The sequence below is a fragment of the Sminthopsis crassicaudata genome, chromosome 4, assembly GCF_048593235.1.
Source record: "Sminthopsis crassicaudata isolate SCR6 chromosome 4, ASM4859323v1, whole genome shotgun sequence".
Taxonomy (NCBI): domain Eukaryota; kingdom Metazoa; phylum Chordata; class Mammalia; order Dasyuromorphia; family Dasyuridae; genus Sminthopsis; species Sminthopsis crassicaudata.
In genome coordinates this window covers 124,348,464-124,365,875 of record NC_133620.1, presented here as the reverse complement: position 1 = coordinate 124,365,875, position 17,412 = coordinate 124,348,464, and the positions used below count along the sequence as shown (strand labels likewise).

At 33.3% G+C, this 17,412-nt stretch overlaps 1 protein-coding gene across 3 annotated transcripts in view; it reads right to left on the bottom strand.

Moving 5' to 3' along the window:
• Positions 1 to 17,412, bottom strand: part of RPS6KA2 (ribosomal protein S6 kinase A2) — a 503,566-nt gene that overhangs the window by 148,928 nt on the left and 337,226 nt on the right. Inside the window, exon 2 of one of the 3 annotated variants that reach the window (XM_074309344.1) lies at positions 7,610 to 7,720. The exons of the other annotated variants lie outside the window; for them this stretch is intronic. Coding sequence (XP_074165445.1) covers positions 7,610 to 7,720 — 111 coding nt within the window. The remainder of the gene's footprint in view (positions 1 to 7,609; positions 7,721 to 17,412) is intronic. 3 annotated transcript variants of the gene reach the window in all.

The following is a 17,412-nucleotide window of genomic DNA, read 5'->3' as shown; positions in this document are numbered from 1 at the left end:
TTTGTGCTCATCCTTTGGATGATCTCAGCCTTAGCAAAATTCTAGAATTGTTTCATAATGATTGTTTTAATTGATCAGCATCAGGCATTTTCTGAGCTCAGATAAGTATCTGCTATATTGTACATGTTCTAGTCCTGAAACTCTGCTATGAATCAAACTTGTCACATTGTTATTATATCCTTCACAGTCAGGACTACAGCTCACTCTACAGCCATTGGTATTACTATTGAGATTTGGTCACACTAAAGTGGGTTCTCCCACTAGGGATGGGGCCCTGGCACATGGATTTACATTGCCATTTCCTTCACTTCAAATATAAACTTCTATTTGAATTCTGACTCTTTGTCTTTAGCCTATTCTGTTCTGCTCTGGCTATCCATAGTTTAGAGGCTGTTTCCATCTGGCTGATTCATTCTATCTAGCTATCTAGCTATCTATCCATCCATCCTCCATCCATCTGCCAGAATGGCCCCTAGATCTGTAGGGGGATCTCCATATCCCTTCCTTTTTCATAGTAACAGTGGTACAATAAGCAGTAGAAAATGAACAGATGGTATTAAGAACTACGCAGTTTTTTAATTGCCTATAACAATTAATTTAACTTTTAGTGCTCTAAAAATGATCTTTGTTGAATAATTAATGAATTTATACACTACTGAAGTTATTAAATCACATCAGTACCAACATTTTTGTGAAAAATTAAGCAGAAAAAATAAAGAGCTTGGAGCTAAATGAGAAGATGATGGGCCACAAGTTGTTTCAAAAGAAGTTAATGTAATTGATTCCACTGTGCTCTGAATCACAATAAAGCACAGATAGATTCACAGGCCACTTGGTCATTTTCCATTGTAATATTCCTGATGAATGCAAGTAAAAAAACTACCATGGAGATAATTGTAGTTTATGTGGCAACATCTGTCACAGAGACTGAAGTAAGAAACGATGAAGAATTTGATAATATTCTCCAAATCAAATTAACACAATTCTTTATATTCTTTGTCTTTAATTTTAGCACAGTTTTAATACATAGCAAATACTTAATACATGTTTCTTTCCTCATACCTTGAATGGTAAGATAGGATGAATAGCAAAAAGGAAAAGGTATATTGGAAAATATCATTTAAGAATAAGAAATGAAAGTGTTCAAAGATTTTCAGATAACAAAAGCTATTATAATACAACCTACATATCATATATGTTTTCAAGAACATTTTCCAAATTTTCCAAAGAACAATGAAGAGGTCCATAGTGAACATAAGTATTCTGTAACATGTTATTGTTCAGTCATTTCATACCTTATTTTTTGTGTCCCTTTTTAGGTTTATTTAGCAAAGATTACTAGAGTGATTTGCCATTTCCTTCTCCAACTTACTTTATAGGTGAAAAAAACTGAGGCAAACAGTGTTAAGTGACTTGTCTAGGGTTACATAGTAACTGTTTGAAACTAGATTTGAACTCAGGTTTTCTTGTTTCCAGGTACAGCTTTCTATCTATTGTGTTACCTAGTTATCCTTGCAACATAGGGCCAATGGTTGCATGTAAAAATAATGTAAGATAGCAAGGCAATATGTGATTAGAAAAAGATGTGGCTCAGCCAATAAGTGAAGGTGGGGTATGATAGATGAGTAACTCAGGTATGTTATTCATACAAAAAAAGTGAAATTATGTATGAGATGCAAATGAGAAGGACCCATATTGATGAAATCAAAATGACACAGATTTTACTTATCATAAGAGACTTCAAAGAACTTTAAAGTTCAAAGAACTTCAAAGTCTGTAGGAGTCAACTATGTAGTCTGCAATACTCCCCAGTAAGCCTCTACCATTTTAAAATGTAATTGGGAAATATTTAACAAAATAAATAAAAGTAAAATAGAGCATAAATAATGTTGATTTGCAGTTTTGTAACTCAATATGTGAATTGCTAGGAATTTTATGTATGGTTTAAAGTCTTCATTTCTATTTGAGTTTGATACCATCAATTTAGTTTACCTGAGCAGCTGACTTTCATCTAATTTCTTTGCAATTTTCAAATTTCCTTCCATTATTGCATTTGATGTTTTATAAAACTTTCCTAACAAGTGGCCCAATAGCTTTTACTTGAAGATCTCTGGTGAAAAGTAACCCTCCCAGGAGAGACCATTATATATATGGATAGATCTCACTATTAGGAAGCATTTTCCTTATATTAAACCAAAATCTGTCTCTTATTTTACCAGCAAAGTTTTCTCCAAGTATTTGAAGACATTTACCATGTCTCCTTTTAAACTCCATTTTTCTGAGACTATGCATTCTTATTTCTTTTAGCCAATCTTCCCATGACTTCCCCCCCCCAGTTTCTGCATCATTCTGGTGGACTTCCCCTTGGCTTATCCATGCTAATTCTCCAGATGTATTCCTAATAGACTATAGTAGGACCATTATCTCTCTAATTCTAAATATATATATATATATATATATATATATATATATATATATATATATATATATATATATATATATATATATATATATAAATTCTAAATAATACAAAAGTATATTAACAATTGGGGAATAAGCTAGGTTTACTGTGTATGTTAATTACAATGTGATCACAAAGGAAATCCAATTAAATCAGTCTCCAGGTTATTTAGAAAAGAATGTTTGCAGGCTGAGGAACTTTGCTTTTCCTAACTGAAAAACTTATACTACTATTTAAGATAAAAATTCAATATCATGAAGGGCTGAATCCCCAATTTAGTAATTTCTGGTAATTCATTTTTCTTTTCCATTCGTTACTGCCTCTTAACTACTAGAAGAAAACTTCTGCTATTTAAAGTAACAAAAATAATAACTTTGCCTAATAACACTAAAGACTCATAATGAAATAATAGCCAACTAAAATTCCCAGATCTTTTTTTTATAGTATCTGAAGTCTAGTTATGCCTCTTTCGTTCTGTAAATTAGCAGCTGATTTGTTAAAACACTGGTATAGGATTTAATAGTTATCCCTAATATCTGTATTTTATTTGATTGCCTGTTGAGCATTTAAAAATATATTTTCATCCTTATTGGATAACAAAAAAAGATTCTTGGAGCTACCAGAGGTAAATTCCAAATAACATATTTATTCTAATTTAAGAGCTATCTCCTCCATACAATGGTATAATTAGAAGTATGAAGTCCTACAAAAAGATAAAAAAAATAATTGTTATTGTTTTTTCTCCTAATACCAGTGAAATCTAGGGGCAATTTTGATGAAGTCTATGACTAATTTGGAGTGAGATTTTTGTGGGGGGTGGGAAGAGGGGAGAAAGAGGTGGGAGAAGCTTATTGCCTAAAATTTTTTCTTTTCCCTTTCTCTTACTCTACATTGATATTCATAGGAAAAGTTCCAAAACCAATTTATGAATAATCTTTCTTCAAACAGCTGCAGTTGATTATTGATTCAAAAACAAAAGAGTACTTCAAAAAGATTAAGAAGTTTTGCTAAAGAAGCATTATGAAGAAGAGTATTTGATTTGTATGAAGTGTTTAAATTTGTAAATAACCTTTTTTGGGGATAATAAAATACATCAGGCTACATGAAAGATTGACTTTGCAAGTTTTTATCAACTTCAGCTAAGTAGCTTGATTTCAGCTTGAAATTAGCTGAAAATCCTGACATCAGTTACATAGACATTGATTAGAGTAACAAATACAAGCTTCACTTGGGTTACTGAGTGAAGCAATGCCTACAATATAGCAAAAGTTGCTGAGCAAAAGACCTATCTTTCCCTAAAAGCTAAGAAGGGTTCCTCTAAGAAAATTCCAGTAGAGTTCATGAAAGTATCAGAGAAATGATAGAAAACACAGAATAATAACCTCCTTGTTGGTCTTCCTTCCTGACTTTCATTTCCTCTCTCTCTCCAGTCCAACCTCTACACAACTGCCAAAATGATATTCCCAAAGCATAAATCTGACCACATATGTCATTACTCCATTTAAGAAACTCTAGTGGGTCCCAATACTCTTTAGATTAAAGACGAATTTCTGTTTATCATTCAGAGCCCTTTACAACCTGGCCCTCCCCTGTCTTTCCAGATTGATTTTACATTATACCTTTTCTCACACATTTCACATTGTGGGGGTTAGGGCTGCAGTGTACCCCTCTAATTCTGGAAAAATGCATAATTTTTTGACCCTCCCTTCATACAAGAGAATAAGTTTGAATATTTTCTTTTATAGGTATTTACACTACATTCTTGTAAAATTTGGACTAAGTATTTAGTCATATTTTAACTTTAAAAATAATTTATGCTTATTGATGGTATTGAAAGATAGCATGTTGATATTATACAATACTTTAAATTTATTTTATGAATTTCTGAGTTTCTAAACCTTTTCTGTGTCATCTGCTGGCTTTTGTGTGTTGCTTATAGCTTCTGCAAACTCTCCCCCAAATTTCTATTTAATTTCTTTTGCCAACCTGAGATATATTGAAACAATGACAGGGAAAATTTTGATGTGGAAGAAATAACTGTATGTTCCAACCCAACTATCCTATTTTCTCCATGAATGCTGCCCTGCCTTCTCACTTTTACTTCTTAAATCTACAGCTATAACCAAACTTTAGACCAAGCATTACTTCATACAAAAATGATTCCCCCATAGTGATTCCTTCACTCTCTCTCAGCTCTAAGTCCTTTCCCATCAATCACTTGCTATTTACTTAGTTGTATACATGTTGTTTTGACTTCAGTAGGATATCCAGTCCTTGAGGTTTAGGGATTGATTCCTTTATTATCTATCTTCTCCAGTACCTATAGGTTCTACCAGTCCCTTAACAAAGTACTTATTTAATTGATCTTAAGATATACCAGTAGCTTATAATAAGGAATGTGAGTTTCTTTTCAGTTCTAAAAGTTACAAGCTATATTTTCCTGCATCAAAGTACATAACAGAATCATAGATCAGCATAATTATGAAACTTGAGGCTTTTATATTTGAAAAAGAAAATAATAGCTTTTATGTTTTGTTTTTATCTTTTTAATGAAAATTGTAGGAATTTAGAAAAGAGTCTAAGAAGTAATTGTGAAGACAAATGATTCATGGATAAAAATTCTTAAACATCACATGCATTTTGTAATACTTATTTTACCATGCTTATCATAGAACAATAGATTTCCATATTTTAAGATTTTTTTTTTCTCTTCAGACTTCCTGAATTTGCTTCAACATTCATTTCTTATCTCTAAGGGCTATTTGCAAATGATTGTCGATCTTAATTTCCCAATGGGGAGTGAGGCAGTCAGACAGAGATCAGGGAATTTTTTTGCATGTTCTCTATGGTGTAGCCCATGAAGACAACTTGACTAAATTAGTCTTCATGTTTTTAATAAACAGAGGATGCTGTTCAAGAAACCTTGCTTTCCCTACTGGAAAAAACTTATTCCAATGTTAAAACAAAAAACAAGCAGTATCACAATAGGATAAATCTTCACATTAACAAATACTATATATATATTTTTTTCTTTCCATTCATCCTTGCTTCTTTAATATTGGAGCCTCTGTTATTTAAATCTTTTCTATTTAAACACACAAAGAAAACAATAATAGAAAATGCCTTTTCTCTGCCAATGCATAACATACATCAATAGATCCATTAACATACTCTATTGATGGTATGTCACATGTATAAGTAATTGAGAATCAAAAGTTTCTTAACTAAAAAAGCTTCAGATATGGAGCTGTATAGAAATGGAATTGCTCATAAGAATGATAATACTTCAAATTTATCCATGTATTGTTGAAAAATGTCCTAATATGATGAATTCATTGTACCCTACATTTCTGAGAGTCTATAGCAGGTAGAAATGAATCAATTCCTACTAATAATATTGGAGTAGTTTGGGGGTGTGTAGTATGGAATAGAAGAATTGAAAGTTTTCTTTAAGAGGAATTTCTCCCCATTAAGGTCCAACTCTGAAATTCCATAATTTCACAATTCTGCTACAATTATAGAACCACCCAGAGAAACATAAATTAGGAGGGGAAACAGCTAGATGGAACAATGAACAGACTTCCCAGGCTGGAATCAGGAAAACCTGATTTCAAAAAGCCTATGATACTCTTGCTAACTGTGTAATCCTGGGCAAGTCACTTAAACTCAGATTCCTCAACTGTAAAATGAAGATGACACTATTCAAAGCTGTTGTGAGGGTCAAAGGAGATAATATTTGTCAATTGCTTAGTATAGTGTCAAATAATAGCATGTATTTCTATAGTGGTATGTGCCAGGTATTATGCTAAGAGCACTACAATTATAATCATCTTTGATTTCCACACAACCCTGGGAAGTAGGTGCTCATTGTGTCCATTTTCACATTTTAGGTAACTAAAGAAAATCAGGATTAAGTGACTTGGTTAAGGTGACACAGTTAGTAGTAGTAACAGATTTGAACTCAGGTTTCTCTAACTTCAAACTCAGCACTCTATCCACTATGCCACCTAACTGCCCCTACATATAAATAATTTTATTATTTCCCTTCCTTCCTTCTCTTTCTCCTTCTGCCCTTCCTTTCTTCCACCTTTCTTCCCCTCCTTCCCTTTTTCCGTCCTTTCGTCCTTCCACCCCTTCCTCCCTCCTCCCTTTTTCCCTCCTCTCCTCTTTCATTCCTTCTTTCTCTATTTCCTTCCTTCCTCCCTTTCTCCCTTCCTTTTCTCTTCTTCTCTCCCCCTCTTCTTTCCTTCCTTCCTCTCTGCTTCTCTTCCTCCCTTTCTTTCTCCCTTCCTTCCTTCCTCCTTTTTTTCTTCCCCCAACTGTGACATGAGTGTATTTTGCTTTACAGAAGAGCTGAAGACTATCAGAACATGGTCTTGACAACACACTATTTTGTTGCTCCTTTACAAAATTTAATTGCAGGTTAGGCAAAAGCTTTCCTCACAGTTAATATTCTCAGTCTGGTGCATATTTTTGCCTTTAAAGTACTCAGGTAAGCAATGTAACCCTTGTCCCAAGGCTCCTTGGTAAGGATTCTCTTCTTCCTGGCAGCCAATGAATGCCCTGCTTGAGGGACAGGGCTGAGTTGGTAAGGGCAGGAGAATTCCAGACATCTACAGCCTTTTTTAGGCTTTGTTGCTTTGAGTGCTTCTGGCTTCTAGCTTCAAGAGGGAAAATGGAAGAGGCTAAACCCTTCTCAGGTTGCTGGACAAAAAGACTTTGGAAAGACATGAAAGGAATTGACAATGTCTATTAAAACCTTGTCCCCAGGTTGATAAACTAGAGACTTTGAGGAGTTTCCCCTTGGGTAAGATCAAGAATACTCTCTCTTGGTTGAGCTGAATTATCTCATTCCCAATAGTAATGTGATAACTATATTTTTGGTATATTTAATATATTCTCCTATGCATATATTCTCTAATTTCTGTTTTACTACCAATTTAGATAAATGGGTTTTCTTTGTTATTTATTATATTTTTTTTCATTGTGAAACTAATATATAGTAGGAAAGAGGTCAAATATATATGGATATAAATTTTGGGTACTTTTTTCCTCCCATAATGACAAAGCAATCAGAAGTTAGATTGAAACTAATCATATCAATTAAAATAAACAATATGTAAGGGAGCAAATAGATAAAATTCTAACCTGATATCCTCTTTCTCTGAGGGGAGCAGAATGACCTCTGATTCTAACCTCCTGCTTCTCCTCCTTGCAGTAATGAAAACCTCTCTTGGACAGTGGTGGGGTGAGAAGAGGCTAGAGATGTAAAGATTGAAAAGAGGCAGAATAGACAATACCAATACTCCTGGCAGGATGACAGGGAGAAGACCTTGCTACACATGAGTCCCTCACAATACAACAATGGTTATTATTACAAAAACATGTCAAAATCTAACTGCAAATGTAATTTCCTACAATATCATAAAAATCTATAATCCTCCTGGTGTAGCAGAATACTATTACATTTCTTTTTTAAAATAAAGGGAACATTTAATTTCAAAGAGTTTTAGTACAACACAATAATAAACAGGACCCCTTCAAGCATAAAAAGTTCAGTAAAATAGTTTTATTTTAGCTTAAATCAGCTTTTAAATGTATAGTCCTTTGAAAGTGACCCAGTGTTGCTCATTGATGATCAATGACATCATGGTGTTGGGATTAGGATACAGCATACTCAGGCTGTGGCTGATCAGTTCAATATGAGGAAGGCTCCAGCACAGGATATCCTACTCTTGGGGTTAGCCAACAGAGATTCCCACCCAGCAGTTAAATCCTATACTCAGGGGAGACCAAAAGGGAGCCCTCCTTCCAGTACAAGCCAGAAAAGAAGCCTGCTCTCTAGAGAAAGTAAGCATCCAATCCCTGAAGCCCAATCAAAACTAGCTGTATGACCCAGACTGAGAAGAAAAAGCTTGGTACAGCACAGAACCAGAGACTAATTCTCACATAAAAACCACCAAGGCAGAAAAAAGGCAGAAAAAGGACAAAACAACAACATAAAAAGCATGAATATGGAAAGTTACCATATATTTACACACATATATTGTATCTAGGTTATATTGTAACACATGTAAAATGTATGGGATTACCTGTCATGGGGGGAGGGAGTGGAGGGAGGGAGGGAATAATTTGGAAAAATGAATACAAGGGATAATATTATTAAAAAAAATAAATAATAAAAAAAAATTAAAAAAAGTTACCATAGTGATGGAGGAGTATTAGTCATAAACTTAGAAAAGGACAATAATATCAACATGACCATACATGAAGCCTCAAAGAAAAATGTAATCTGGGCTCAGAATTCTTAGAAGAGAATATGAAGGATTTTAAAAAGCAAATTAGAGAAGTAGAACAAAAACAGAAAAGAAATGAAAGAAAGAGAATCATGAAAAGAATCTGTAGAATGGAAAAAGATATTAAAAATTTTACTGAGGAAAATAACTCCCTAAAAAAATTGAATTGGCCAAATGGAAAAGGCAGTACAAAAAGTTCACTGAAGAAAAAAATTCCTTAAAAATTATAATTAAACAAGTGGTAACTAATGATTCCAGGAGATAAACATATGATAAATCAAAAATAAAAAAAAAAATAAAAAGAAGAGTGAAATTTCTCATTGGAAAAGCTAGATCCATGAAAATAATATGAGAATTATTGGCCTACCTATCAAATCATCACTTGCCTATTGGTCATGTCCAATTATATTTCCTAATACACTAGAAAGAGGAGTAGCTCTAAAGTCAGAAAATTTGAATTCAAAACTTTACTTCTGATGTTGATTTCTTCAGCACTTCCTCTTCATCTCTTTCTCTTAACTTCTTAGTTTCCTATAAAAGTTTATTCTCCTGGGGCCTTAATTTCTTTGTCTCTAAAATAAAGGGGCTTGGTTAGATGATCTATTTATCTATCTATCTATATTATCCCATGTCTAAAAATGTATTTTAACCCCAAACCTAAGCCTTTTCCCCATTTTTTTGTTTTTCTTATAAATATCATCATTCATCTAATCACCTGAGATCTCAGAGTTAATCTTAGACAATTCATTTTCACTCAACCCACTAAATTCTGCCTTTACAATATTTCTTAACATTTGTCTCCTATTCATTTCCATGACCATCTCCTAAGTCAAGTTTTCTTCACCTTTTCCTTGTACTATTACAAGTTCCTCCTAATTATTTCTTTTTTTCCTAGCTTCTTCACTTTTTAATCCATACTTGTAAAGTAAATGTATACTTCCTTACTTGAGAAACTCCATTGGCTACCTAATACTAACAACAACTCCAAGAGGTATCACCTCTATTTTATAATTGAGGAAACTGAGGTTAAGTGACTTGCCAATGGTCACACAATCTTCTAAAATAAAATACAGATTTTTCTATTTGTAATTGAAAGCCATATTCTAACTTTCATCACTAATTTTTTGCATAGGCTAACCCACTATGTCTGGAAAACACTTCCCTGTCAGCTCTTCTTCTTAGATTCCTTAATTCCTGAAAAATTCAGCTTAAATACCACTTCCTACAGGAAGCTTCTTCTGATTTCCCCAGCTGGAAATGGAATTAATGGATTACTATGCAATTTTTCTAGGTCAAGTTAATAAGGTAAGTATGCATCCCTAAGTTAATACTTATTCTGAATATTACTTTAGACAGAAGTGTTTCAAAGATTTTTAATGGGTAAATAATATCATTGTATAAGCGAGTGTAATATATTCCAAAATAATTGTTTGAACATTTACTTTAAAATTTCCTACAGACTTATTCTAAGTGCTTCTGAAATGCTGAGTATCTGCAAGAGTTTCTTTTACTAATATTTCATTTAGTAAAATCAAGAGACCTTAGATCAAATATTCCTGAGATTATTGGATAAAATATTTGTGCAGTAGTCTTCTTTCTCACCTTTCATTTTATTCCCTAATGAAGTCAAAGACTTACCAGCTTATTAAACCTTTACAATATTCCGTTTCATTAGCAGTATAATTTTTTTTGGTATTTGAATGTCTCCTTAAGTTTATTCCTTGTTATAAATTACATAGGATTTATCTGTAATTTTTCCTGAACTGTCACTTACAATATAGAAATCATCTGTCCCTCCTCCAACTCTTTCTACTTTTGAGAAATGAAAAGATACACATTCAGTAACTTCTTGCCTGCTACCTCCAGAGAAAAGAAAACACTCATTATCTGACCTTTAGAGCTGAGGTCACTGGGGAAAATATTTATACACAACCTCCCCAAAATTTCCTAGAGATTGTAGGAACCATCTGTTAGCACCAAATACTTATTGCTTGCATTCTAGTAGCCCATCTTAGTATTTCAGATAGCAGTAATGATCAGAGCATAAAGTGAATCTGATCTTTCTCCCATGTTTCTGTGCTAAAATATAGAATGATAGGATATCTAAAACTGCCTCCTCTCTGAGTTCTGGAATTAAACACTTTTGAGTCTTGAATTCTGCTTCTATTAGTGTGGGTAAATGGAAAATAAAATAAAAGGGCCAGTTGCACTAATTGGGATCGATTTCTTAAGGATAGCATTTCTGAAAGCATTATTCTATCAATCTCTCTCTCTTTTTTTAATTTTAATTTTTATTTATTTTTTTTTTTTTGCTGAGGCAGTTGGGGTTAAGTGACTTGCCTAGGGTCACACAGCAAGGCTAGGAAGTGTTAAGTGTCTGAGGCCACATTTGAACTCAGGTCCTTTTGACTTCAGGGCTGTTGCTCTATCCACTGCACCACCTAGCTGCCCCTATCAATAACTGAAAGGGTAACAGAAGCAAGGTTGTTAAACATTGCAGAATGAGCATAGCAATCAGGTTCACTACAATGACTGATAGATTAGTCTGGAGAAGAAAACAGCATACAAAATATCTGAATTGGGAATAGAGGAGGGAGTAGAAACACAAAGAGTCAAGGAAAGCACTATTTGGACACAGCTTGGATACAAGGTCAAGGTGGCAGTATTCAGAAAGCTCAGAAATGTAATTCCATATATTTGAGATAGTTATTTAGCTGTTCAAGATGTCTGTCAGGCTGGGTACGTTTCTTTTTTTTTTTTTCTTTTTTAAAATTTTTTTTCAAAGAGCATCTGTTTGACATGCTATTCAATTTGAAACATAATGCATTACCGGCATACATTTTTATGTCATTCTAAAACATTTTTTTCTTTTGGGGAAAATGTCTTGGAAACACAATTAGAAGTCAGTGAAGTAGTATTTTGTGTTACTTTAATACAAAGTCAATTATCTAAGGGATGGCTATGAATTTTTGGAGGGGTATACAGGAGGATAGGGAACTTCTTTGTTCTTTATACAGAAACTCTCCTTTGGTCATTTCCTGGAGCCCCTGTTAGATTGTAAGCTGTATTCTAGTATTTTTGTGACAAATACACTGGCATGGTGAGGACATCAAAGATAGTAAAAGAGTGAAAAATACATATACTTATTTTCCTTCTTTCTCCTTTGCTCATTCCTCCAACCTTCTCTGTATCCCTCAGCATCTTCTTTTTCCCTCTCTATTTAATTCTCCACATTAAGACAATATGGATCCTCCTATTAATCCCCCAACCTCTTTTATCCAATACATTTATTTTAGGGCTCTTTTGATTGTCTCTCTTTTTCTCTCTCTACCCGTTCCCCTCCAATTCTTTCCCCTCCCATCATTCTGAAAGCTTCTTAGCCTCCTGATATTTTTACAAAGCATGGCCTATGCAAATTGGACCCTCTAGAAACTGTGATTACAAACCGTGACTGACAGATGGAACTACTTTCTGCAGGTGCCCACTTCACACTTGGAAGAGATGCAAAGAACTAAGAGTTAGAACAGAGTAAAGAGACAGACTCCCAAAGTGTTAAAAAAGAAATCTAGCTATTTTCTTGCAGAAGGGGAGCGGAAATAGAGAGGACTAACTTTCAGAAGAACCTTCAGTATGGACAAACCCCTAGCATATTATAATGTGAAAAAGTAAGATCACAATGAAAGGCTCAGTGAATTGGTTATCCTATTCTCATGTCTAGAAATAAAAGACAGCCATAGTGAGGTAGATAAAGGTCTCAGAGCCTACGAAATCCTACTGACACATTCTTGATGTGTAACCCTAAGCAAATCATTTAATCTTTCAGGTTCTGAGGAACTCTCTAACTTCCTAAGTTACAGAGAAATTATCATGTGTAGAGGGAATTTCCTCAAATGAGAGTTCTCTGTATTAATGAAATAATGGGTTCAATTTCTAGGTTTTATTTTAATTAAAAGGAAAGATGCCAATTTTTCTTTTGAAACACTTAGATGAGAGATGTTAGACCAAATTGTGGTAAAGTATAGGGAGTTTAATAGCTAACTGTTAAAGCATGTCACTAAATGACTAAGATTTGGTTCTACCTATGGTAAAATTATGATGTCAATCCAGAATGAAATTATCAAAGTACTTTCTAAAATACATAAACAGTGATTACAAATATCCCCTGTATGTCCATAAGAAGGGATCCACAGGGGTCTCTGAGAGTAAATTAGTGAGTTTTCCTTCCATATCTAACAAATTAATAAAAATACAATAAAAGGTAGCTCTCTAGACATTTAGACAAAGATAACTAAGTATGGTAAAGGCAAAGAGGCACATGCAAGGAAAGATAATATATAATTTACTAGAATTTTGTACAGGATTGAATACATAGATAATAGGGTTTTAAAGCATTTATGTATTAAAAGTTTTTTTTAAATAATCTGTGACTGGATTTCACAATAAAGGTTACTCAAAACACTGATTAACTTAAAATTGAAGAGGATGGCTTTTTATAAATGGCAACTTATTTAATGATAAATAAGAAAGAAACCTGGAAATTAAGCAGATGATACTCTTTCATCATCATCTACAACAAGAATGTTTCATGCAATTTAGGGTACTTCTGAAGAATAACATCATAGAGATAAAGAAAAACAAGTTAGGGACAATTAAAACGATCAAAAGGATTGAAAGGCTTCTATTCGCGGGCAGACTTTTTTTTTTTTTTAAAGAGAAGTACAGCCTATAAAGTGAATTGTAATTGTCCTGAAAAAGATACAGAGTAAACATGGACTTGCTCACTCAATCATAAAATGCTAAAACTAGGGCTCATAAATAAGCTTGGAAGAGGTAGTAAGGTTCCAAATGAAAAGACTACTAATTTTAAAAAGATACAAATCTCTGTTAAAGATAAAACTTAGAGCTATATCTCACAATTTTAGTTCTTGGAAAAAGCAGCATAAGACAGTATCTAGGTCAAGTAGCACTTAACATGCCAAGCATGGGGGAAAGACCCTTGATATTGGCTTGTGGGCAAGACTCAAGGATATCACCCTGTAGTGGAGATAGAAACCCTGGTATAGCATGAAATGGCTACCTTGAAAGAGACTCTCTTACTGTGTGGTAAAGAAAGTACACAGTGGTAAAGAAAGAAACATGCTATTTATCTTTTTAGTAAATAATTATTCTTTCCAAAATTAGTTTTGATTCTTCTGACGTGATATACTTGCTATCAAAATGAAACCAACACATTTTAAAGTGCTCAATTTAAAAAAAATGTTCTACCTAAATTTTGTTTACTAGTTAAAAGTCCTGCTCAATTCACCCTAATCATAGCTAAATATATTATGATGCTTTATTTACTATGAATAAAACTATGTCATCAAAGTGAAATTTCTGGTTAGATAAGCTTCAAGCTAGATAAACTTTGAATATAAATCCAGAAATATATGAGATGTCTATTGTTTGAAAACTAGCTTCAGTGCAAAGGACTCATTGCCCTTTGATATGATGGGTGATAGATTTTCTTTAGCAACTATAACTCTCAAAGACCATCTATTCAATTAAAAAAGACTACAATCTGCATTTGTAGACAAAATCCTGATGAAATCATGGATCCTGGAATTATTGACATGTAAGTAAAAATCAATAAAAATAATCAAAACACCCTCAGAGGTGATTTATGTTGAAAATACAAATTGGATTTAAAATAGATAAAACCATAAATTATAGTTGTATGACACAGATTAATAGGTATAAGATCTTGGGTGATCTGAGATGCATGCTAAAAATCTAAGATGATGTTAGTGAGGATATATCTCTTTAGGGAAGCATCTTGATTAGGGAAAAATGCTAGGATGGACCATTAATCTGACCCAGTATAAGATTAATATTAAAAACTAGGAAGGAATTTGTCCACAAGTGAGGGGAGGTCATTTAGTTTTCAAAAAAGAGGTTAGGTATGAGATTATAGTATGTCAATATATTCAGGAAAAATATCAAGATGGTAGCTAAAGTATATGAAAATTGATTAGTTTTCAACTCCCATGCTACTATAATGTCTAGTTATACTGTGCTATAAGATAATGTTCCACAAATATTTACTGAACTTTTTGTAACTTAAATCAAATAGAATAATTAGATCTAAAAAAAAGTCATGAGAAAATGACCTGAATATAATCTTGGCAAGTTCAGAATGAGGCTTTCACTTGTTGCAAAAGGAAAGGAACTTCAATTTTTAAAGTATTAGAATTTTTACTTTTGACATGCAAAATCCATCTTGCAGATTAACACAGAATTCCTAATTAGGGTACAGATAGAAAACATGAAGATGTTTAGAGAGTGAGAATAACTAAAACTTTCTATCACATCAGATTGCCAGTACATTAATATCAATTAAAGAAAGCACATTTAAGTGGGAACTGCCAAGTAACTACAGAAGCAACATTAAAATTAGAATTGTATACCGTTATCTGCCACTACTAATAAATTCAATGAGCTAGATGTCACAATATATCATACTCCTTTAAAGTGCACCCTTAACTGTAGAAGTAATAGTTTTAAAAATGAGATTAATTACCATTATATATTAATAAACCCAATGCATTAGGTGTGATAATATGTCACAACCTTTTAAAAATCAAACACAGATAATGAAGTGGTATTTTTTGGTTTGGGTTAACTTAATAGTAAGATCTGGTAATCCTTTGCCCAGTTTTACTCTGATGGCTCACCCAGAATTAGACTACCTAATACTAAGTCTTATCCAAAGGAAAAGTCTGTGAATATAGGTGTGGTGACTTGTGTGTCTGTCCTTTGAGGATTAGATTAAATGCCCAGACTCTCCCTACCAAAAGGTTGGCCACTATCTTTTTCTTCCTCCCCTCCCTCCCTCCCTCCCTCCCTCCCTCCCTTCCTCCCTTCCTTCCTCCCTCCCTTCCTCCCTCCCTTCCTCCCTCCCTCCCTTCCTCCCTCTCTCCCTTCCTCCCTTCCTCCCTCCCTTCCTCCCTTCCTCCCTTCCTCCCTTCCTCCCTTCCTCCCTTCCTTCTTTGTCACAGCAGTTTACAATAAAGCCCATTTATAAAGAATGGAAAGGTTAGTTACAATTTTTCATAATAGAAGGAGTTACCCAGACGAGTGAAATTGTGGATCTTTTGAAATACTGGAATTATTACAAATTTAAACCTATAAATAGGAAATCAAAACACTACTTCTTCCTCACTATTATTGATTTTTTTTCCTTTCAAAGAGTATTTTATCCTTCCTATTACCTACCTACAGAAAATATAAAGATGGCAAGTCAGCCTCAGAAGTATATTCAGTATTTAGTTAACTTGCTATATACAATTTTACATCTTATTCCTTTCCTATATTACATAATAAAAATATAAACTAGGCAAATAATTTTGGATATTTTGCTACAATTATAAATTCATCTGAAATGATTTCTTAAATACAGCCTTAAGCTTTAAGTTGGCCTTCATTCAGGTTTTTAAATTATGTGAAAACAAAATGTTGTTTTATTGTACTCAAAGATCAACTTTCATCCAATTCATTTCCTTTAAATTTTTAGAGATCTTTGAAATCTGTCAGAAACAAAAAAGAAAATCAGGATAAGTATTAGGTTTTTAAAGGAATTTTCTCTTCCTTCTTAGTCACACTATGTTTAACTGGATTCCAGAGCCAGTAGCTTTGTGTACATGATGCAGACAATTGTGTGAATGAGATCTGTTATAAAGAAGGGGAAAACTTAGTCCAAATTGAATAACTCAAGTTAATTAAACAGGATCCTAAAAATAATACTATGAGCCATTTAAAAAATAAGCTCGTGCTCCTTTAGTATAGGAAAAAGGTTTATCACTTAGTTGTACAGCCTACCAACAGGATTTAACTTGAACACATTGCTAGGTAGCTGATAGAGAAATGGCCTGTATGGTCTACTATCCTTTCAAATGGACTCTCACTACACAGCTCATTTCCATCAATGTTTCTATTGTTGCTAGCAAACACTACAGGATTCAAAATTTAAAGATTCACTCTACTGACCATGAAAGCAACTGGCTTCCAAGCAAAAGCTCACTCCAGAGCAGATGGGTTTCATCTATCTAAAAAGTGATGAAATATAGACTGTTTTCTTTTGTTCCTTTCTCTCTGCCATGGAAATGTAGAGATGTTTGCTTTTGCCTTCCCCAGGGAATGTATGAACTAGAATTTTCCATTGAATTTCTTCACAGTCCTTTATTACTCAATGGCCTGCAATGCTGACCAAATGACAACTCGTTCAGGACAAATCAGATATTATATATGTATAAAACTATTAGACATATTCAGGTTTAGGAAATTGCCTAATTTATAATGAAAAGTTTTTAAATTAAAAGACCATTCTTTATATAACTTCTAGAACTTGACTCTTTATATTCTATTCCCTTGGATAACATTTAGTTCTACATTCATAGATTCATTCTACTTTATTTTCAGAAACCTTCAAAATGTCTCATTGAAAACTTTTTTTCACAAAAAACAAATGTTAGAAAATATGACTTATAAATGAACATTTTTTCTATACCATTATATATCATATTCTAACTTGAAGAAAAAAAAACCCCAAAGCTCGATACCCATTCCAAACTCCCTAATGTCTAATAAGGCAAAATACGTTTAAACCAACTCATCTCT